We start from the raw sequence: 23,696 nt of genomic DNA on the forward strand, positions 1-23,696 counted from the left end.
CATTTTTGGCCTCTGATTGAAGGTAACATTACCTAATCTGTCCTATCTTGGTTAAATTATGGTACGTTACCTCAATCGGTTAACCACACTTTTATCACCCTTATACCCAAGAAAAAAAGTCCTGAGCATGTGTTTGATTTTCGCCCTATTAGTTTATGTAATGTACTTTATAAACTTTTCTCAAAAGTGTTGGCAGATCGATTGAAAAAATTTCTACCATCTGTTATTAACAAGCATCAATCTGCCTTTGCCAAGGATTGGCTTATCACAGATAATATCTTAGTTGCATTTGAAACATTACATTGCATGAACAAATATTCTAGTGGGTCATCAGGATACATGGCACTCAAGCTTGATATGAGTAACGCCTATGATAGGGTGGAAATGGATTTTTCTCGAACAACTAATAAGGAAGATGGGTTTCTGTGAAAGGTGGATTAATCTTATCATGGTATGTGTTCAAACAGTGACTTATTCCATCCTTGTGAATGAAGAGCCTAAGGATTTGATTCCACCTTCTCGAGGCCTTAGACAAGGCGACCCTCTCTCGCCTTTCCTATTCTTACTATGTACCGAGGGCCTACATGGGCTCATAAAACAAGCAGCGGCAAAGGGAGATATTACTGGTTTTGCACTAGATAAACGAGGGCCAAAACTAACCCACTTGTTTTTTGTAGATGATAGCCTTCTTTTTTTTAGGGCTATTCCTATAGAATGTGGGAAAGTAATGGACCTCCTATCTGCCTATGAAGGGGCTTCGGGATAGAAAGTAAACAGGGAGAAAACTGCTATCTTTTTTAGCAATGCGGTCAATGAAGCTTCTAGATAGCTTATAAAAAGGATTCTTGGTGTTCGGGAGATCCAGCATTATGAAAAATATATGGGGCTTCCTTCACTAGTAGGGAAGGGATAAAAAGCTAGCTTTGCCTACATAAAGGAGAGGGTGTGGAGAAAACTACAAGGACGGGAAGGAAAGCTACTATCACAAGTAGGACGTGAAGTATTAATTAAGTCGGTCTACAAGCTATCCCTACCTATGCTATGGGTTGTTTCAAGCTCCCATTGGGCTTGTGCCATGAAATTGAGGTTCTTATACGCAAGTTTTGGTGGGGATAACGAGGTGACAAAAGGAAGATCCATTGGTTCAAATGGGATGAGATGACAAAGTCCAAGTTGGTTGAAGGTATAGGGTTTCGAGATTTAGCACTTTACAATGATTCCTTATTGGCAAAGCAAGCATGGTGCTTTGGAAATGGAGGCATCAGATTCTAGAGTGGGCTTTTATGCTTGGAAAAGCATATCACGGTAGAGATGTAATTGCTCGGGGCTCATGTTAGCGCATTGGAAATGGAAGGACGGTGAAGATATGATAGCAACACTGGCTGCCCACAAAACATCTGACCCTAGTCTTCTCTCCAATTCTTGATTCACTAGAGGAGGCAACCATAGACCTCCTTATTAACCCTCTAACCGACAGTGGAACACAGAATTAATAGATGGCATTTTTATCCCAAGTGAAGTTGACTTGATCAAGAATATCCCCTTATCTAGAACAGAGTCTGAAGATATGATCTACTGGCCATTAACACAGAATGGAAAATATACGTGCAAGAATGAATATGACGAGGCAAGCCAAGACATGTACAGTCCTCAAGACTTAAGCTTTTGGAAAGGTGTTTGGTCTCTTCAAGTTCCAAATAAAGTTAAGAATCTTATGTGGAGAGCGTGTAAGAATTCAATTCCCACTAAATTGAATCTTTTGAGGTGAGCTATCATCGTTGATCCCCTGTGTGATAGGTGCAAGAGTGAGGCAGAATCACCATTGCATGCACTATGGCTTTGTAATGAGTTGGACCCGGTTTAGACATCTTATGCAGAATGGAAATTTTGAAGCACCAGGCAGTTTGCAGACTATAAAGAACTATTATCATGGATTTTGACCAACCACTCAAACCTGAAACTCTTTGCTATGATAGCTTGGTCCATCTAGAACCAAAGAAATCAAGTAAGGATGCATACCCCTTGCTGCAACGTGTATCGCATTGCCCAGGTATCTAAAGAATGCTTGGAAGAGTTCACAGCGATAATCCCCCCCATATCGCCTCCCTATTCGAAGCCCAGGATTATGTGGAAACCTCCTCCAACTAATATGCTGAAAATCAACTTCAATGGTGCAGTTTTTCAAAAGGAAAACAGAAGCGGTGTCGAGGTTGTCATCCGAAATTCTAAAGCCTTGGTTATTGCCTCTCTATCCCAGCAGCTTCCCCGAGCTTACCAACCTCTTGAGGTGGAGGCTCTAGCAGTGGTCCGAGCCCTGGAATTTGGAGCAAAAATTGGATTAAAAGAAATGGTTATGGAGGGTGACTTGGAGATTATTGTTAATGAACTGAAGACAGATGGTTCCGCCATGGGGTCAGTAGCATTAATCTTGCAGGATGCAACTTTATTCTCTAGTTTTTTCACTAAATTACTATACTCTTATGTTAGGAGGGAAGGTAATAAACTTGTCTATAGTTTGGCCAGGCATTCCTTAAATGTCATAGATTATGCAGTGTGGATGGAGAATGTTCCACCACCTTCTTTTTATGTTATGCAAGCTGATCTAGCCAACCGTTAATTAATAAAACTTATTCAATTCTTCATTCTCCAAAAAAAAATAATAATAATAATAAATAAATAAAATCATAAAATCTCTGTAAATAATATATATTTTTATGATAATTCAATAAACTACAATGATGGAAGAGGTGAGATTCAACTATTGGTTCTTCGAATAAAAGAGAGTATGTTATGTCATTGAATTACAAGGTTGTTAGTTGTGCACTGATATTCTTATAAGGTTTTTTGATAGTAAAAAAATTCAACAAAGAATCTCAAAAGTCTTAAATTTCCATTATTCTTCTTGTTTCCTTTTGCATTTCTGGTTACTATTTATCTACCATTAACTACCAAAATACTCCCATGTGCATATCATTTTCATAATGCAGTTAGTGAAGTAGAGGGCTTAGAGGAATAGGGAATTGTAAAACAGTATTAAGTGTCTTTTGTGTTTAAGGAAAAAATTGGATATTTTTAAAAAGTCTTAGTAATACTTGACTTTAGCCCTAAATACCCAAAAAAAAAAAAAAAAAAAATCCTTAGGCTTAGGATAAAGGTACTACCAAGTACCAAGAATTTTTTTAGACGTTGGGGGTATTTTTGACATTTTAATATTTAGTTATGGATATTTTAGACTTTATCCAGTAAAATATTCTAAAAATCAAAAACTAACGTTTAATTGTAAGAGTAACAGGTATTTACTGATTTCCAAAACATAAATTGATTGGTTTCATACCTAAAGGAAAAATTGTGAATTACCTAAAATAGGGGAAAAGTTTTCCCTTTTTTTTCCTTTCTATCTTTTTAAAAAATATCTTATTTTATATTTAATAAAGGCTGGAAATATTCTTTTTACTTTTTAGTTTCTAGAACAATTAAAAAAAAAAAAAAAAATCCCACGTTTTTTTTTTTTGGTTTTTAGTTCAGGAATCAACTGATTCTATTTTATTCCCCACGTGGTCCACAAGACATGGGAAGCGGTACTTATAACAAAGAAAGTGCTGTCTGTGTTGGAAAAGAGTAACAGTGCAAAACAAAGCAAATTTATTGGTTTCACGCTAGTGTTCACTGTTCATAGCCATGGACCTCTCTCTCACTCTTAAATTCCGATCGCCGGAGCTCTCTCTTTTTCCTGGAAAGCCCATCTCTCCTTTCAGCCTTCCTAGAAAGCAATACAAACCCATTTTTCCTTGTCCCAAAACCAACCCAAAGCCTCACTTTACAGTCACAGCCAAGCAAAGGTCACCAATCGAAGGCGTAAGCAAGGAGCTCAATGCGATCGCTTCCCAGAACTTGGATTTCGCTTCCTGTCGCAGAAGGGTCCGCTCTGCCTTCGTGGAGGTCCAACAACAGCTTGATCATTGCTTGTTCAAGGTTGGTTTTTTTTTCCTCCACCATGATCATAGTTTTGATCTTCGCTTCTGGGTTGGTATATTATTTCAGTTAATGATTCTTTTTTGTTTTTTGTTCTGGGTTTTTGTTGTGAATGCCAATTGGTTTTGATTGGTGGATAGATGGCTCCTACTGGAATCAGAGCTGAGGAGGTAAGCAATGCTGCTTATTTTAAAACTGAGACAAAGTATTTTGCAAACAATCAAAATAAAAAAGTTTTTATTTTTTTTTTTATTTTTATTTTTTATAAATTTCTGAGGAATGCTAGTATATTAAATATTATAATTATTTGCTATTAATAAGGATGCAAGGAATTGAAATTTGGAAAAATCCACTCATTGTGCTCAACACATTAGGTTCAAATGCCTATTTTCTTATCAATTTCTTCATTTCTTAGCAACTAAGTGGAGACTGAAAGGCTAGTGAGATTGTAGTGTTTTAAAAAAATAATTATTGTTATTATAAAATATGTGACTGTCAATTATTAATGGGTTTGTAGTGGTATGAGAGGAACTCAAAGGGGTTGCAAATTTTCTGTAAAAGCTGGATGCCAGAGTCTGGTGTTCCCATCAAAGGTGTTTTATGTTTCTGCCATGGATATGGTGATACTTGCACATTCTTCTTTGAAGGTTTGCGGTCATATTCATAAAATAATTGGGAATAGCCCTATACCTTATGTTGCTATTTTTTGTTTACTCTAGATTGGTATATGCAAACCGAATTTTAAGGCTTTTTATGTGATGTATGGTGAGTTTGGGATTTCAGGTATTGCCAAGCGAATTGCTGCATCTGGATATGGTGTTTATGCTTTGGACCACCCTGGTTTTGGCCTTTCTGATGGATTGCACGGTTACATCCCAAGTTTTGATCAATTAGTTGATAATGTTATAGAAAATTATACAAAAATAAAAGGTGCAACTTTCTAAACTGTCGTAGAATCAGCATCCCCATCATTAATTGCTTCATTAATAGATTTGGTGAACTTAATTAACAAAATGTTGTTGCTGATTGTGTTTTATGTTTGATTGGAAGGAAGACCTGAATTGAGAGGATTGCCACACTTTTTGTTAGGACAGTCCATGGGTGGAGCTGTTGCTCTTAAAGTTCATCTCAAGGAACCCCTTGGATGGGATGGAGTCATCCTTGTAGCCCCAATGTGTAAAGTAAGTCCATCCTACGGACATGGTCAATAGTTAAAGTGAAATCCAGAGTATTACTAAACTATTTTGTCAATTTATGATCATTCAAAATTTATATTTGAAGGTCCCCATTATCTCTTGGCTTACATTTCTATGTTTTGTCTGAATATGTAGAAATTATTTACTTTGGAAACTAGCCTGCTAATTTTGTAACTAATCAAACCACACTGACACTGGCTAACTCATTCTTGTGTGACGTTTTGATTAAGTTCCCTTTTGAAGTTTCATAATCTGTTTCATATCATATCTAATTATTAGTAAGAATTTAATCATCTCTAGCAGTGCAGTTCATAAAAAGTGGGAAATTAAAGTCATTCTCAAACCAGGAGGTACCATTTATGATTTATATGTTACTTCCAGCTTATGTCATAATTCATCTACAAGGGGGAAAAAAGGAACAATGAAAAAGAGAACGAACATGAATAAGATCTACAACAACTTTGCTATCATGTTATGTAGCACTTAAAATCACACAACACTGTCAGTGTTCATTGCTAAGGTTTCGTTGTTTCACTGTCTGTTTCTTTTTGGTCAACTTCTTGTTCTTGGTTTTTGTAGTTTCTTAAGCACCTTAGGTCATTGCCTGCTTTGTAGGAATATTCCTTGTTTCTATTTCCTTTTTTTTTTTTTTTTTTTTTGATAGGTAATATAAGAATTATTATTGATGAAAATGGAAAAAGAAATGTACAATGTGTTCGTGAGAATGAACACAGCAAAGCACAAAACAGAACACCACAGAAAACAATCAAGGGACTAAACTAAGAGAAGAAAAAAACTAAACAATAGACGAACATTCTGTTAAACCCCAGCATCGAGACCAATCTAAAAGACTTCTTTGGCATAGGCCTATTAACTCAACCAAAGGCTTCTCAGAATCTTCAAAGGACCGACAATAACGCTTCATCCATACAGTCCACATCAAACATCCTGGGATTAAATTCCAAATATCTAAATCATGTTTCCCAAGCCAATGATTCCAACAAAATAATAATTTTGCCACAAAGCTAGGCAAGACTCATTGAATACCAAAGGCCTAAAGGATAAAAACCCATAAAGAATTCACCACATGATAGTGAATAAGGAGATGATCCATAGATTCTCCACTGCATTGGCACATACAACATCGATTTGCCAAAGGGTGACCTCTAAGCATGAGATTATCCAATGTAAGAATGTGATCATGAGCTGCCGTCCATAGAAAAAAAGCCACCCTTTTGGGAACCTTTGCTTTCCAAATTCCCTTCCAAGGGAAGATAGAGTTGGGAGTTGTCCTTAACTCATTGTAAAAGGAACGGGTATCAAACTTACCATTTCTATTAAGACCCCAACACAAAGAATCGCTGCCTACTCCACGTGGAAGATGAGCTTGAATAAAATCAAGAAGAGAAAAAGTAGCAGTAAGCTCTCAGTCTTCGAAATCCCTATAAAATCTCAAGTTCCAAAATCTAACATCATCCCCTTCTTGATGACTCACAACATCAGAAATACAAGCTTCCTTATTCACTGAAATCACATATAACTCAAGGTAGAGGATTTTAAGGGGATCAACCCCAACCCATCTATCATGCCAGAAACGAATCCGGGTACCATCACCCACAAGAAAGGAAAAATGCTAAGAGAAGCTTTCTCACCCTTCATTAATACTTAGCCACAAACTGCACCCATGAGTTCTCCTACAAATTTTAGCGCTCGAACCCCCTTGACCCTCCCCATATTTAGTGGATATAACCCTCTGCCAAAGATGAGTAACTTCAAGCCCGTATCTACACAACTACTTCCCTAATAAAGCTTGATTAAAGGACACCACATTTCTTATCCCCAAACCTCCCATTTCAATAGGTGAGCAAACCTTATCACACGCCACCAAAGGGTATTTGAAGCTCACTTCAAATGATCCCCATAAAAAGTTTCTTTGGATTCTTTATAGCCTAGCAGCCACAACTATAGGAATAGTAAATAACGATAGAAAATAAGGAGGAAGGCTAGAAAGAATGCTCTTCAATAAAATGAGCCTACCAGCCTTGGATAAATAAATGCGTTTCCATCCTAATAATTTCTTCTCTATCTTCTCCAAAATGAGATTCCAAATAGAAGCTATCTTGAATGATGTACCAAGTGGCATCCCCAAGTATTTCATAGGCAAGCTGCCCACCCTGCAACTAAGGATATTAGCCAAAGCATCCAAATTATTCACCTTCCTAAGAGGGACAATCTCACTTTTCCTTGTATTAACCTTCAAATCTGTAAAAGCTTGAAAAAACGATAAGGCCAACCTTATAGACAACAACTGATCCCTAGAAGCATCGCAAAATAAAATAGTGTCGTCTACAAACAACAAATGAGAAATGCGCACACCAACAGAGTTCACTGGTCCCACATGAAAACCATGAAGCAGACCACATTCCTCAGTTTTTCTCAGAATCTTGCTTAAGACCTCCATAATCAAAAGGAAGAGCAGAGGGGATAAAGGATCACTTGTCTCAAACCTCAAGAGCTTCCAAAGAAACCTTCAGGGGAACCATTCACTAGAACTGAAAGCCGGACTGAAGTCACACAAGCCTTTATCCACCCACTCCATTTCACCCCAAAACCCATCATATCCAAAAGATAGAACAAAGCATCCCAATTAACATGATCGTAGGCTTTTTCAATGTCAAGCTTGCAAACCACAGTAGGAGGGTGTTGAGTCCAACTACAGTAGGAACTTCCAACTACAGTGTTTGTTCCTATGGGAGGGTCCACGTTTTTCTTTGTTGAGTCCAAAACTTTTGAATTTTCTGTTGAAGAAGGTGGTACTTTTTATTTATTACCTATCAAAAAAAAAATTATTTATTATGTATTCTTGAAAAAGGTCGAGATTCTTCACGCTTTGTCACTTTGGGGAAGGAGAGTGCCAAAAGGCTATTGTTTAATGTGGAAGAGTTGGCGTCTAAGCTATCTCCTGTGTAGTTCTCTAGAACGTTTAGGGAAGGAAATAAGATTTTTATTATTCAGTTGGGGTCCAATGCTTGTGGAAACTTTTTGCTTATTTCTGAACTCATTCATGGACGACGTAGAGGGTCCATAGTGATACCAGAAGGAAAATTGGGGAGAGGGTGGGGTGGTTTTGGTCTTCACCTTCGGAAGACATTAGAAGATTCTCTTCTTCAACAGGGACTTTCTGGGATGAGAATCGGTGAACCCAAGCATCCTATTGTGGTGGTATAGGAGGGGCAGCAGAAAAACTATGGTATCATTGGAATCAGAAATGGTGAACACAAGCTTCCTGCTGTGGTGGTGCCAGAGGGGTGGCAGAGGAACTATGGTTTTGTGAATAAAGGGAAGGAGAAATTTTCGGAACTTCAAAATTTGAAAATCCCAAATTCCAGTGGTAATCTTTGTGATTTGAGCAATGATCTTCTTGGAAAAGAAACTGCTAGGTTTGGGGCAGAAGTCACATCTATTATAAATGGCATCGTTACCAATGGTATTAAAGGGAAGTTGACCTTGGATATTTGTCTCTGTGTGGAACGTGGGTTTGAGGGGAAGTGGGGTGTTATTTTTTTTGAGGTCAAGGAAGTGGGCTTAAAGCCTAGTGGCCAGCAAGCTCCTACTAAAGAGCCAGCCCTTGCTAGAGAGAACAGGCCCATATTTAAACTTGCTTGGAAGCCCCGTGGCAGCTTCTTGGGCCATATTGGGTTTGTTCAAAAGCCCAAAGCCTAGTAGCCAGCCTCTTCTTTATAGGACAATCACGTGAGGAGTCCTTCAGTTGTGCTTCCATCTGTGCCGTGTGACTCATCTCTCTCCCAAGTTGACCCCAAGACTCATCCCTACCGAGGTGGTGCCGGTGAACATGGTGGTGACTTCTTCAGATGCCGATGTTGCATCCTCTGATATTGGCAAATATGAGTCTGCAATCCAAAACCCAAAGGTTAGTTTCGTTTTTCTGGAACCACAAGTGCTTAATCCTGCTCCCACCCCTCTTTCGGAACCAGTTCTAGTCAACGAGGTGCGTAATTTTGAGAAAACTGAGAACCCACATGCTGATTTAGTCTCCACTCCACAAATATCATCTTGCACCGATATGGTGGTTTCGGAGTCTAATTCCGCTGTCGATAGTGGGCTGGTACAGCAACAGATCAAGCATCTTTTACTTGATAATGGTGTGGACTAGAATAATTTAAGGGGCTTCTCGGACAAGTGGGGATTAGAACTTGGTGATGGGAAGAGGGTGGTGGTGCCGATGGGGATTGAGAGACAGCCTTCAGGCATTTTTAACGGCTTTGTTTTGGACGAGCTTGTGGCCATGGATTATTCAGGAAATTCTTCAAGGCCTTTAGCGGTACAATCCGAGGGGGATGGGGTGATGGTGGAGGATGTAGACTCGGAGAGTTGGTCAGAAGCTGGTGAGATGGTTGAATTTGATTGATGAGGTTCGGATATTTCAGAACCTTTAAATGTGACTCCGTTAGCTATGTCGAAGTCTATTGAGACCCAAAAAGTTGATAACATATCTGGCTGTTTGGAAGATGGTCAGTTTAGAATTCATTCTAGTTTGTCACCATGGTTTTAGAGCAAGTTTCAGGTGTTCGGCTCTTTTTTGGAGACTCCAGTTGAAGGTTTGGAAGAACTTGCATCTAATTTCCTCTTGGCTGTTGAGAAAATTAGACAAAGGGCTACAGTGAATGCTTTGAGTAAAAAAACAAAGGGTGGAGGTAAGGGTTTAAGGGAGTTGAGGAGCTTGGTGAGCTCTATTAATTATGATTCTGCATTTGGTAAAGCTAGAGGTTCCAATAGGGAAAGGGCTCTGATTGTGTCCCAATGAATTTGAAGATAATCTCCTGGAATGTGAGGGGGCTAAATGAGAAGGATAAAAGACTCCAAATTAGGAACCCTATTAGAATTTGGAGAGCTGATGTCATTTGCTTGCAAGAGACTAAGATGAAGCTTATCACTAGGGGATTTATTAAAAGTATTTGGGGTTGTCATCATGTTGATTGGGTATACTTGAGCTCAATAGGCACATCAAGTGGGATTTTGGTCATGTGGGATAGGAGGGTGGTGGAGAAGTTGGAAGAAGCTGTGGGTGATTTTTCGGTGTCTTGTAGATTTAGGAATGTGGGAGATAATTTTGAATGGGCTTTCTCTGGTGTGTATGGTCCTAATGTAGCAGGTCTTTATAGTTGGTAGAATTTGCCTTTGTGTGTGGGTGGTGACTTTAATGCAATTCAATTTCCTTCCGAACATTTGGGGGCAAAGAACTTCACTCAGGGTATGCATAATTTTTCTGACTTCATCTCTTTTAATAGGTTATTGGATATCCCTTTGGAGGGTGGTAGTTTCACTTGGTCAAACTCTTTGTCTGGCTCTAGGATAGATCGCTTCCTCTTTTCTTCAGAATGGGAGAAACATTATCCAAATATTCATCAAAAAAGGTTGGGTAGATTTCTATCAGACCACTTTCCCATTCATCAAAAAAGGGTTGTAGGCCTTTTTGTTTTGAGAACATGTGGCTTCAAGTGGATGACTTTGTGGAGAAGGTGAAAAATTGGTGGGACTCGTATCATTTTCTTGGAACTCTAAGTTACAGGTTTGCCATGAAATTGTAAGCTTTAAAGGGGGACCTAAAAAGTTGGAATGAAACCGAGTTTGACAATGTCACCGTTAAGAGAATTAAACTATGGAATGATCTGAATGCCCTGGATGCTAAAGAGGAGAGGGTGTCTCTTTCTGATGATGAGAAGCGTGATAAAGAGAGAATTCGCTTGGAGATTAAGAGGATGGCTTTGTTGGAGGAGATTAGTTGGAGACAAAAATCGAGGGTGCTATGGTTAAGAGAGGGGGACAGCAATACGAAATTCTTCACTAGGTAGCTAATTCTAATAGGAGTAACAGTATTGGCAGTTTAATTTTTGGTGGAGTGTTGACATTAGATCAGGAAGTTATTGAAGAGGGTATTGTTCGGTTTTATAAAAGTCTTTACTCGAAAGATAAGCACATTCGTCCTCATCCGGATGTGCTGAATTTTTTGAAGATTTCTGAGGATAAGGCTGGCTGGTTGGAAAGACCTTTTGAGGAAGCTGAGATTTTTGGAGTGGTCATGGATTTTGATGGTGCTAAAGCTCCTGGACCTGATGGATTCCCTATGGCGTTTTTTCAGACTTGTTGGGCCATTATCAAAACTGATCTTTTGGTGGTTTTTCAGTATTTTTTTGATAATGCTTAGTTTGAGAAAAGATTGAATGCTACTTTCATCTTTTTAATTCCTAAAAAATCTGATGCAGTGGAGGTAAGGGATTTTTGGCCAATTAGTTTAATTGGAGGGGTGTACAAAATTATTGCTAAAGTTTTAGCTAATAGGTTGAAAATCGTGCTTGGTGATATTGTTCACGAATCTCAAAATGCTTTTGTCAAAAGATGACAAATTTTAGATTCTGTTCTTATTGCCAATGAATGCTTGGATAGTAGGCTAAAATTAGGAGTTCCTGGGGTGTTGTGTAAGCTGGATGTAGAGAAGGCTTATGATCGTGTGAATTGGGACTTTCTCATTTATATGTTGGATTGTTGTGGCTTTCATGAAAAATGGAGAAGATGGGTTTTCTTTTGCATCTCTACTATTAAATTCTCCATTCTCATTAATGGAACTCCGTGTGGTTTTTTTGAAAGCTCTAGAGGTATAAGACAAGGTGATCCATTGTCCCCATTATTGTTTGTCATTGTTATGAATGCTTTTAGTAAAATGTTGGATAAGGCAGTGAGGGATGGGCTCATGTCTAGTTTTAGGGTGGGTCCTACAGGAAACTCTTTGCAGGTGTCCCATCTTCTCTTCGCCCATGATACCTTGGTCTTATGTGATGCTGATCTTGGTCAGATTCTATTTCTCTGGCTGGTGCTGTTTTGGTTTGAAGTAGTTTCTGGGCTGAATATTAATATGGGTAAGTCTAAATTGGTCCTTGTGGGTGTGGTTCCAAATATAGTAGATATGGTGGATGTGCTAGGATGCAAGCAAGGCTCCTTTCCAATGAAGTATCTAGGTCTTCCTTTGGGTGCTAATGTCAGAGATAGATCTATTTGGAATCTAATTATTGAGAAGGGGGAGAGGAGGTTAGTAGGTTGGAAACGACTGTATCTCTCAAAAGGAGGTAAAGTTACTCTTATTAAGAGTACTTTGTCCAATCTTCCAACTTATTTTCTCTCTCTTTTTCCTATCCTGGTGGAGGTTGCGAACCGTATTGAGCAACTTCAACGAAATTTTCTTTGGAGTGGTATGGGGGATGTTAAAAAAACTCACCTAGTGGAATGGGCCACGATTTGCACTCCTCTTCATTCTGGAGGTTTAGCTATTAGAAGTCTAAGAAGTTTTAATAAAGCCTTGTTTGGAAAATGGTTATGGAGATTTGGGAATGAGTGACAGGCCTTGTGGAGGAGAGTGATAGGGGCAAAATATGTTTGTGAAAAGGGAGGTTGGTGCTCTCTCCCCGTTATTGTCCCTTATGGTGTAAGTTTGTGGAAGTCTCTTAGTCGTGGTTAGCCATCTTTTGTTCGTCACATCCAATTAGAGGTTGGGGTTGGGTTTACTATTAGATTTTGGTAGGATATTTGGTGTGGAGACGCTTCTTTGTGTGCGCTCTATCCAAGACTTTTTTCTTTAAGTCGAAATAAGGAGGCCTCTGTGGTTGAGTTGATGAAGTTCCCAAATGGTGTTCTTTTTTGGGATCTAACTTTTAGAAGATACAATGAAGATAGGGATTTGGAATCCTTCTATAGTTTAATGTCTAGAATTTATGGAGCTTCTTTGAAAGGAGCTGGGGACGATAAGATGTGTTGTAAACTTGTTAGGGGTAAAGGTTTTACTATTCGTTCTTATTTTCAGGTGCTGACTAATAGTTTCAATCACTCTTTACCCTAGGAGACTATTTGGAAGTCTAAGGTCCCCTCTAGAGCTGCTTTTTTTGTGTGGACTGCAGTTTTGGGAAATATTTTGATTATTGATAATCTTAGGAAACGGTAGATTTTGATTTTGGATTGGTGTTGTATGTGTAAAAGAAATGGGGAATCTGTTGACCACCTTCTCATCCATTACTCTATTGCTTTTGATTTATGGTCTATGGTGTTTACTCTGTTTGTCATTCATTGGGTTATGTCGAAAACAATGGTGGATTTGTTGGATTGTTGGCAAGGAAAGTTGGGGAGGCATCGGAATTCTGTTATTTGGATGGTTGTGCTCCATTGTTTGATGTGGTGTATTTGGAGGGAGAGGAATAACCGGCATTTTGAGGATTTAGAGAGATTAGTTGCAGATCTTAAACTCTTCTTCCTTAAGACTCTTCTGGATTGGGTTACAGTGTTTGGCTTTGGTCTTTTTCTTTAGTCCATGGTTTCATGGACTTTTGTACTTATGCACTTGATTTGTATTTGTCCTTGATGTATTCTTCCTGTATACTTAGGTGACACCCCTTTTCTTTTTAATATATTTTTATTACTTATCAAAAAAGCTTGCAAACCACACCCGGTACACGACTCTTCAACTTGCTATCTAGTCATTCATTGGCAATGAGCATTGAATCCAAAATTTGCCTCCCACCAACAAAGGAATTTTGAGACTCAAAGATGGGATTGTCCAATACCGCCCTCAATCTATTAGCCAAAACTTTAGATAAAAGTTTATACATACTGCTCACCAAACTAATGGGCCTAAAATCTTTAATATTAAGAGCATTACTCTTATTAGGAATTAAAGAAAGAAAAGAGGCATTCATAGACCTTTCAAACACAGAATGACGAAGAAAATGTTCAAAAAAAGCCATGACATCCTTTTCCACAACACTCCAACATTTATGAAAAAAAGCCGTAGTGAAACCATCCGGACTGAGTGCCTCCATTTCCTTCAAAACCTGGATGACTTCCTCCTTAGAGAACGCCCTCTCTAAAGACAACCTCTCTTCTTCCTCTATACAAGAAAAATCCAACCCATCCATAGATGGGCGCCGCATCTTAGCCTCTTGATGCAAAACCTGGTAGAAATGAACAACCTGAGAATGCACCTCCATCTCATCCTCATAAACAACCCTATCCACTTCAATATTGTTAATTTGATTAGCTCTTCTATGAGAATTTGCTAATCTATGAAAGAAGCGAGTATTGTTGTCTCCCTCCTTCACAAACAAGACACAAGATTTTTGTCTCCAAAAAATCTCCTCCAAGGAAGCTAAATATTCAATATCCTCTCTAATCTGTATACAGTGAGACTATTCCTCATTCAAAAGATTCCACACCTCTGAAATAGCATCCAACCCTAGCAATTCAAACAACAAACTTTTTTTTCTAAAAGCCAAGTCACCAAACTCCTCCCTATTCCACTTCTTAAGATCACCTTTAAGAGCCTTTAGTTTTTGGGCTAAAATGAAACTTGGAGACCCCATAAAACCCATTCCACCATTGCTGAACTCTCTCAACAAAACCCTCGGCTTTCAACCACATATTCCCAAATTTAAAAGCACAACGTCCCCAACGAAAACCACTAGCTTCCAACAAGAGTGGACAATAATCAGAAATAACCTGAGGAAGCACCCTTTGAGATACATTCCCAAAATGATCCTCCCAATCCAAAGAAACCAAAGCCCTGTCAATTCTAGACATAGAAGGTATCTCAGATTCCCTAAACCAGGTAAAAGAAGCCTCCTCTAAAGGTAAATCGATAAGATAATTGTTCTCAATAAAATCAAAAAAAGCGAACATAGGTGGGCTGAAAGAATCACAACCAAGTCTCTCACTCGGATATCTAATAATGTTGAAATCACCTATTAAACACCATGCCATGTTCCACCTTGCACACACACGCGCCAACTCTGCCCATAAAGATGCCCGTTGTCTATTGTCATTAGGGCCATAAACCCCTATACAGGTTCATAGAAAACCATTCGCAACCCCCTTCAATAAAACACTAACAGAAAATTGTCCCACAACAATGTCAACTTTTTCAAAAACCCTCTTATCCCAAACCAATAAAACCCCTCCTGCTATCTGAACCGCATCCAAAACCACTCAGTTAGTAAAAGGACTACCCTAGAGACTCTGAACAACAGCAACGTCAATAGAGGATAACTTAGAATCCTGAAAACAGACAATATTGCATTTCCATTCCTTAAGAAGATTCCTACAAACTTCTCGCTTTTGAGGGTTGTTAAGCCCCCTAACGTTCCACGAAGAGTCATAAATTCATTTATAAACACTAATAGCCCCTAAACCATTCAAAGATCCTCTGTTCCTCCTTCTAGAAGATAATCCATCATAATTCACTGTGGAAGCAAGCCCCCTAAGCTCTCTGAGACCTTTCTTCCTTGAATATGCAGGACGTTTAGGCTCCCCATCATTTCTCAGAGCAATACATTCCTGTTCAAGAAGGCGAAACAAAGCCACACACTGAGCTTCATGTTTCACAATAGGAAAACCCACTAATTTATAGAAAATCTTCAACAACTGGGAAACCCATTTCGAATTTTCTGTCTCTACCACCCCAAGTTCACCCTTTGCAATTTCCTGATCCAATAATACCTCTCTAAGTTCATTAGGATCCAAAGAGCCAAAGGATCACACTCCAAAAGACGATTTGCATTCTCCAAACTATCACACCCACTTTTATCGACTCCATTGTGATCCCACAGAAGAAGAAATACCTCCGAATCATGTTGATGTATCCCAACAATATCCACGGAGCTTGGAAGCACCTAATTTGCTTGTTGGGTAACCCACTGTTGACCACACTCACTAAAAACCTCCTCAATTTCTTCCCCCTCATCAGACCCAAAAAACACCTCATTACCCAGTTTGGTTAGAGGTGAGAATCGATTCTGTACAACCCAAGGATGCTGATAACTGCATGTCATCGTTGATTATTTGCCTCCTTCGGGTTTAAAGATTCTTAAAGCTAAAGTTTCAGAAGTCAACTTAAAATTAAAAGCACATGTGGGTCTGCCACTAATAACAGATCTATTAACGGTAGAATCTCCTTGTATCACGTTTTTGCCCAAATTAACTCCCAAATTTTCAAAAAACCTTGATTTCCACAGATTCCCATAATTATGCATTTTTTGACCATTTCAGCCACCGCCATCGGCCGGACCAGCACCACCAGTAATATCTGGAATCACCCCTCCCATCCTTGGTTTCTCACCTGTGAGGAAAACACCCAATTCTTTTTGAAACAAAGTCCACCCAAACCGATTGATACTTTCTGGGATCATAATACAACCTCGCCTAGCTCCACCAAAAAACATAGCTATAACCACAGAAAGACCAGTAACACGAAATTCAAGCAACTTATTGTTTTCCCGGAATCTCTTACAAAAAAAATCCTTTCCTGGAACCCAATCATGTATATCAGCAAAACACGAGAGTATCCATTCCATGCCTTTATGACCTACCCAAATAGAACTCTTGATATTCCGAATTCTCATGAATAGCATATGAGTCAGACTGCCCACCGTCAATATGAAAAAAACCCTTGCTGCCCCCATGAAAGGAGGAAGAAGCAGATAATATATTTAGGGAGGCTGGTTTACTGGGTAATATTGGTGGGGGTAGGGAGGATGGTTTGGTAGGTAAGGTTGATGGGGGTTAGTGTGGCAGCAGGAATGGAGGGAGCTTTGGGCACTGAGAATTCTTGTGAAGGGGAAGGTTTAGACAACTGAGGTGGTGGGAAAGGGAAGGGCAAAGAGGGGGGGATAAAATTGAGGGTAAGGGAGAAAACTAAAAGGTGATGAAAACTGTGGTGGGAAAAAAGGAGAGATGGGAGGGAAAAGTGAAGGGAAGGTTGATGCCGCCTGGTGGTGGGGTAGGGTGGAGGAAGGTGGTGGGGTGGAGGAGGCAGCAGAGGAGGCATCATAATCTCACTTCAACATGTTATTCTTTTAGAAATCACTCTAGTCAATGAGCAATAATCCATGAGAATATACTATGAAATAAGCTTTGACACAACCTCCTTGTTTCTATTTCAATCTGATTGACAATTCTTTAGTGTAGGAGGCAATATGGAAAAGATATTATGGAGATTCAGAGGAGGCTTAACCTGAAGTAAGAGTGAGAAGGAGAAGAAAATACAGAAATAAGTTTGGAGAGTTTATATAATGCCTAGGATATCATATAAAGCAGTTAGGCACATGTAGAAGCCTACAATAGGCTGTCTGCACATATGGTTCCTGTGGATTTCCAGGTTGTGGTTGCCAGTTGAAAGCTATCTTCACAGAAGGACCATTGTTGTCCATTTTGGGTGTTGAGAGACAGTAGAGGCATTTCTCAATTAGCCTCTATCCTAGCCACCAAGTTAGGACTCTCAAGTCAGTCTGTAGATGGTGGTAGTATCATTTGCACTTGTTATTGCACTGAGTTCATATAAGTCTCCTTTCCTCTGCATGTTGAGAGGAGAATATTGTACAGTTTCTGGGTTTACTGCCTTTTCCCTCAGTGCACCTGGTTATAATAGTCATAGAGATGTGAATCCTTTTCTTTTTCATTTTGGGTAAGTGATAAGTGAGAACTAGGTATTCCCTCTTGGGCAGATGAGCTGCTACCTGTGGGTTAAGAATGGCAATGCATAAGTGTCTTTTCATTGTGACTACATGGTGAAATTTTTTGCAATTAAATTAATTTTCTAGTCAATGGTCTAAAACATCCCTCTTTACTAATTTATACACAATAAATATGTCTTTCTACTCAATGGGCTAAAACATCCCTTCTATATAAATAGGCACACACTAAATATGTTGTGTTAACAACTTTTTTTTTAACAATGAATTGTAGTCCTCAAGATAATCTTTATTTTTTTAGTTTTCATTTTAACAAAAGATTTGATAGAATAACAAAATATTATTTGCTGACCATGACTTGCTACTAAGATTGCAGAAGAAGTCAAGCCTCCAGCTCCAGTTCTGAAGGTATTAACCCTTATGTCTAACGTCCTGCCAAAAGCAAAGCTCTTCCCACAGAAAGATCTAGCTGAGCTAGCCTTCAGAGACTTAAGGAAAAGGAAAATGGTTTGTCCTTTATTTACTCACTTGATATGAATGCACTTGCATGGTATTGTAAATTTGAAACGGCTATGGTGTTGTACTTCAATATGGTCCAACAACTGGTCAAACCTTCACAAGTATACTAGTGTATGTGCAAGATCTCAGAAAGATAATGAACATGTTAGAACCTTTTACATGCTGCTAAATACAGTCTAAAGGATATGCATGATTATAGTAGCATTTAAGCTGAGAAGTAGAGGGAATTTCATATGGAAGATAATCACCTAGGTTGAGGGACACTGGTTTGTACTTCATATTTTCAACAACGGACATCTTCAGTAAAGAAACAGGCAGTAAATGTCAATGTTTCTTTTTTGGTGGCACGTGAACTTGTTAGTACATATAGCAAATGGATAAAAGGTGCCTTTCTCTGGATGCTACATTCACAATACCTGATAAGCCCCTAGAGAAGCCATTGTTCCTCTTCCTGTAACAAATAAACCCATAGCCTTAGTTAAACTGATATTGCCGAAACTTTTGATGACTAGAAAAACAATTTCTCAATCTCACTTTTACCTTTTCCTCATGTCTTTCATACCCGGATATTATCCTACCATTAGCATCAACATTCAAGTAACTAGTACTAACCCTCAATTTAACTCCTCATAGTACAACCCTCACTAACTTAATATTCTACAACATTAGGAAATCTGTGTCCAGCCAAAAGGCATAAAAAGAATGTAGAATCATATAAGGTTTCAAATTTGTGAGAGTATCTTCTTGCAGTTATAAAGATTAAAGCATACAAAGACTACTAGTTATCTTCTTTTTTCTAGATGTTAAAAGACTTTTTTATTGTTCTCTGGAATGATTCTTGAGTAATAGCTTTTGCATTTTTGTATTTTAGGCTGTCTACAACGTGATTTGTTATAAAGACCAAACACGATTGAAAACTGCTGTGGAACTTTTGAAGGTGACAAGTGAAATTGAGAAGCAAGTGGAGAAGGTCAGTTTCCATTTGCGTTTTTTTATGACCCTTTCTTTGTCATAATCCATGAGAGGATAGTTTTCTTTTGTTATTGCCTGAGATAGGCATGCATATTATTCTATATATACAAGATTCAAACCAATTAGAGGTATTGCAGGTTTCATCTCCATTGCTGATTCTTCATGGAGCTGCTGATAAGGTGACAGATCCATTAGTGAGCCAATTTCTTTATGAGAAGGCCTCTACCAAAGACAAAACCCTAAAACTCTATGATGATGGATATCACTGCATTCTGGAAGGGGAGCCTGATGAAAGAATATTTACAGTCCTCAATGATATTGTTTCTTGGCTTGATTCCCGGGTGTCTTCTTAGCTAGAAGTTCCCCTTTGGTATTTCACTCACCATGGACAAGTTCTTCCATTTTTGTTTCTTATGCTATATACTGTTACATGACATGGAAGATCATTTATTCTGTTGCATCCCCCTCTCCCTACCCTTTATCCTGCAGTCTTATAATAGCATTAGTAGCAGGCTCAACAAAACACCATTTCAACAAAAATATGGCTAAAGGCACCTAAAACTCTCTTGCATTATTCACTTCTCCCATGGCCCCTCCCCCATTTGTTAAAAAAAATGTACCTGTCTTGTGATGGGGATGCACAATAATCTAAAGCTTTGATAAAAGTTAATTAGCTGTAAGATATTTTGTCCCCCGTTTCTATCTGAATAAGCGTAAGAATCCATTGTTCGAGCAGGGTTGGTCAAGCTACCACCATGAGATAACGTAATGTACCTGTCTGAAGGCTAGACTGCACGACCTCGTAACCCTTCACTTAATAGTTAATTGTAAACCCCCTTCAACCCAAGGGGAGGTGTACTTTGATTCTGGGTCTCTACTATAATTTAAAGAGAACAACGTTTCTATAAATGGGATCGTACCTAGAACTTTTTTTTTTCTTTTTTTTTTTAGAAGTATGTACCTAAAACCTTAACAACAATTTTGTCTTGATTTCATAACAATAAGTTCATAGACAATTTTCATAATTGTTGAGGTGATATGTCGTGCTAATAAAATGTGTAAAATATGGATCCATATAAAAATGATATCAAAGCAATCACAATTTATCATGTGGCTATTTATGAGAATTTTTGGTGCATAGCATTTCTTCTAACCAATTCTCTTCATATTAGGGACTTTGACTGAATCCTGCTTGACTTGGATTTGGAGGTTATGAGTGGACAATTGGTTCATTTTCCATTTCCCATTTCGTTTGGTATTAGCCAACCTTAGGTTGAAAAAGCTCATATTCTTATTTGCCCTATAGCATCCTTTTTCGTTCTATTCAAAGATGGAAATTCAAAGTCTAGTTATCCCGAGAGACCAAAGGGTAGATCGGTTTTTTGGACTAGCCTATCAATGGTGTTAGTCGTTTTGTGTCCCCTAGTAGATTCATCTATTGTTGTTGCTCATGTACTCTACTCGTGGCCTCTGACTAACAAGGAGCTGGCCGATCGCCTTGCTCATTATTCCTCTAAGAAAAGTTTTGAGCTTCACTCTTAGCCTTCTACTTGACTAAGGTGGCAGGTTGGGATTGTTTAACATGTTCTTGGTTCTGCGCAATGCGTCACATGAGTTCTTGCCTCTGCCACAATACCTCCTACATCCCTTGTATGGGTTCCTAGACGTATCGATCCAGGGCAAAGACACAATTGTCGTGAGTCTAAGAGGTTCCAATTTGTTGATCGATGTTTCTTTTATTGTAAATAATGTTCCTAGTTGTAATTGTCTGATTTTTTTTTTCTATCTGAAAAATAATTTCTCACAAATGATGCCAAACTAATGGTACAGTTGATCAGAGGGTTGCTTAAGCCAACGAATAGCTGCAACAAATACCAAAACCTTGCTAGTGTCTTAGGCAGGGGGCGCGCGGGAGGGGGGGTGGGGGTGGGGGTGGAAGAGAGTTAATCGGAGGGCTTATTAAGCCAATGAATACTTGCAACAAATACCAAAAACATATATGTGCGGAATATGAAATATAAGCAATACCCAAATTAGCAAACTACTCTAAGCCATTAAATAATCACAATCAGCAGAAATTAAAAGCTAAGAGTAAAGGAAATCAAAGAGGAAATCACAAGATAACACTGACATGTGTTATCGAAGAGGAAATCAAAGAACTCGGCGAAAAACCTCTCCACCGTCCTCCAAGCGGTAAATGATCCACTAGAAAATCAGTTAGGATACATAAATAGCAATAGACTTTCTAAGCCTAATCTACCAAATGCACCTAAGTTCTCCAAGCTTCTTGTTCCAACAAAGTTACGTTGAACTGTGTCTTCTCTAACTTTCCGGATCCAGCAATTAGCCTATTGCATCAACCAATATGAATTGGTTCTCTCTTGAACTGCTTCCTAAACACCAAGAACCTTCTCACTACTCTGAATTTGGTGAGGTAAGGATTTGGTTTATAATCCTCTCATGGGTATGACAATGGAGAGGGTGAGAGTTGAGGAATTTTGAGAATCAAATGTATAAGATTGTGGATAAATCAATCTTATTTTTCTCTAGGGTTTTTCTCTCAAAATTCTCTCTGGAAACTCTCTACATTTCATGAGTATAAGGGTATTTATAGTAAGGTATGAGATGGAATATGCAAAGTCATTTTTCAGCAAAACAGGGTGCACTGGCGAGTCACTTCGCAACTGGGATGAGTCACGAGTTTCAATCGCCAGTTACCTGACTAGGCCAGAATGTACTTTTTGTCCTGTAGTGATCCAACTGGCCTGATTCTTCATCTTCCTGCATGCTTCACACGTGTGCTTCATTTTGGCAAGTCACCACTCGCGAGTCAATTGCGAGTCACCTTTTTGTTACACACTCTTAATCAAATCTTCACACTCTCTCACACATAACCCTTACATTATTCCCACTTAAATACATGGTTTCTAAATGGTGAATTACAAGTAAATTTGGCACGGAATAAAGCAAACACTAGTTAAATAAATTCAACTTTACAATAGTGTCTTGGGGAGAGTCTCAAATGATTAAGTTAGTAAGCAGTTAGAGTATGATAGGAATATGTCAAAGACTCAAAATGTTTTCGTACCTCTTAGGATTGGAAATGAGTACTACTTATGCCATTGATCACTTTTTAGTTGTTTGAGTTAGCCACCTTTAAAATTTACACCAGGAAGGAAATCGTTGCACATATCTCTTTTTAACGTTGTACACAAATTATTGGTAGATGTTTGGAATGTTATGTACTCTATAGTTTCTATTTATGTCTTTTTTTTTTAATGAGAATTTTTTTCTTCTTCTTATAATTGTATTTAATTATATTCCAGTTTTCACAAAAACAAAACAATTTTAAAAAAAAATGATTTTTTTAGGCAAAAATTCATTTTTAGTCCCTACATTTCGGCCATATTTCTATTTTGATTCCTACTTTTTAATTTTACAGTTTTTAATCCCTAAAATCAAAAAGTGATTTTGTTTTGGTCCCTACCATCATCTCACTAACGGAAATATCCTATGTGGCAAACAGAGAGTACTATTAGCATAGTAATTATTTCTTTTCTTTTTTCTCCTTCCCAGATATTTCCTTCCTACTTCTTTTTTTTTTTCTCCCACATCTTTCTTCTTCTCAAATTTCTTTTCTTCTTTCTTCCCGATCTTACTCTCTTTTCTTCTTCTTTCTTCTCGATCTCTCTCTTTTCTTTTGCTTTCTGTTCTTCTTCCCATTCTCTGTCTCTCTCTTTTTTTCTTACTTCTTTTTTCTTCCTGATCTCTCATCTCAAACTTTGTATCTCTTAGATCAATGTCTCTATTTTTACAAATTAGTGGGTCTCTCTAGCTTTGATCGGTGTCTTTCTCTCAGATAGGTGGGTCCGTGGATAACTATCAGTCTTTCACTCACTATCTCTCTGATTTCCCTTGTGAAACAAAGATTGATGGTTGGTGGTTGTGAAGCAGTGGTCGGTTGGGTCCAATGGTGGGTTGTTGAGGGGGGGGGGGGGATTTGTGGTTGAAGTGGTGTAGACATCGCATTTTGTACCTCTTATGACTCGAGCCTCCTGTGGACTAATGGAGTCGCCATCTAGATTAGGTCTAGGAACCATATTGGGCCAATCACTTACACACAGGGGTCCACGTATCAAATTATGGGTCTGGAGTTTGGGTACGACTTGGGAAGGTGTTAGGCATCCAAAATTGCCCGGCTTGTGGGCTGGCTTCCATTATGTGTTGCTAGGCCATATTTAATTAAAGAGTTTATTAAGAGAGCCCTAATCCTTGTCCTAAACATACGTCATGCACTTAAGGAAATAACACACATAACATGTTAGAAACATATCACAATATAAAAGGGAGCAAATCAAACACAAACAAACAAAATAAAATAAACATGACAAGTTGTCAATTAAATAAAACACACAAGGAAAGAAAATCAAATAAACTAAGCATGGCAAAAAATACTCAAACAACATGGAAAATAATAAGACACCAATAATTAAATATCACACCACAATATAAA

General features: G+C 38.4%; 2 protein-coding genes across 2 annotated transcripts; both read left to right on the top strand.

The window, feature by feature from the left end:
• The first annotated feature begins 2,125 nt into the window (after positions 1–2,125).
• On the top strand, positions 2,126–2,617 carry LOC126711562 (uncharacterized). The gene has a single exon (XM_050411276.1). The coding sequence runs from the start codon at positions 2,126–2,128 to the stop codon at positions 2,615–2,617; it is 492 nt and encodes a 163-aa protein (XP_050267233.1).
• A 978-nt stretch (positions 2,618–3,595) lies between these two features.
• LOC126689893 (caffeoylshikimate esterase) lies at positions 3,596–19,863 on the top strand. The gene is made up of 8 exons (XM_050385058.1): positions 3,596–3,972; positions 4,113–4,142; positions 4,490–4,619; positions 4,756–4,902; positions 5,023–5,153; positions 18,062–18,199; positions 19,083–19,181; positions 19,321–19,863. Exons 1-8 carry the CDS (start codon positions 3,679–3,681, stop codon positions 19,534–19,536), a joined length of 1,185 nt encoding a protein of 394 aa, XP_050241015.1. The 5' UTR covers positions 3,596–3,678; the 3' UTR covers positions 19,537–19,863.
• Positions 19,864–23,696: the final 3,833 nt, after the last annotated feature.

The sequence above is a fragment of the Quercus robur genome, chromosome 1 (genome assembly GCF_932294415.1).
Source record: "Quercus robur chromosome 1, dhQueRobu3.1, whole genome shotgun sequence".
In the NCBI taxonomy this organism is placed as follows: domain Eukaryota; kingdom Viridiplantae; phylum Streptophyta; class Magnoliopsida; order Fagales; family Fagaceae; genus Quercus; species Quercus robur.

Coding starts and splice junctions, on each gene's coding strand:
- LOC126689893 (XM_050385058.1), top strand. CDS start 3,679: ATGGACCTCTCTCTCACTCTTAAATTCCGATCGCCGGAGCTCTCTCTT. Junction 4,143..4,489: donor CTGGAATCAGAGCTGAGGAG/GTAAGCAATGCT, acceptor ATGGGTTTGTAG/TGGTATGAGAGGAACTCAAA. Junction 18,200..19,082: donor ACTTAAGGAAAAGGAAAATG/GTTTGTCCTTTA, acceptor TTTGTATTTTAG/GCTGTCTACAACGTGATTTG.
- LOC126711562 (XM_050411276.1), top strand. CDS start 2,126: ATGTGGAAACCTCCTCCAACTAATATGCTGAAAATCAACTTCAATGGT.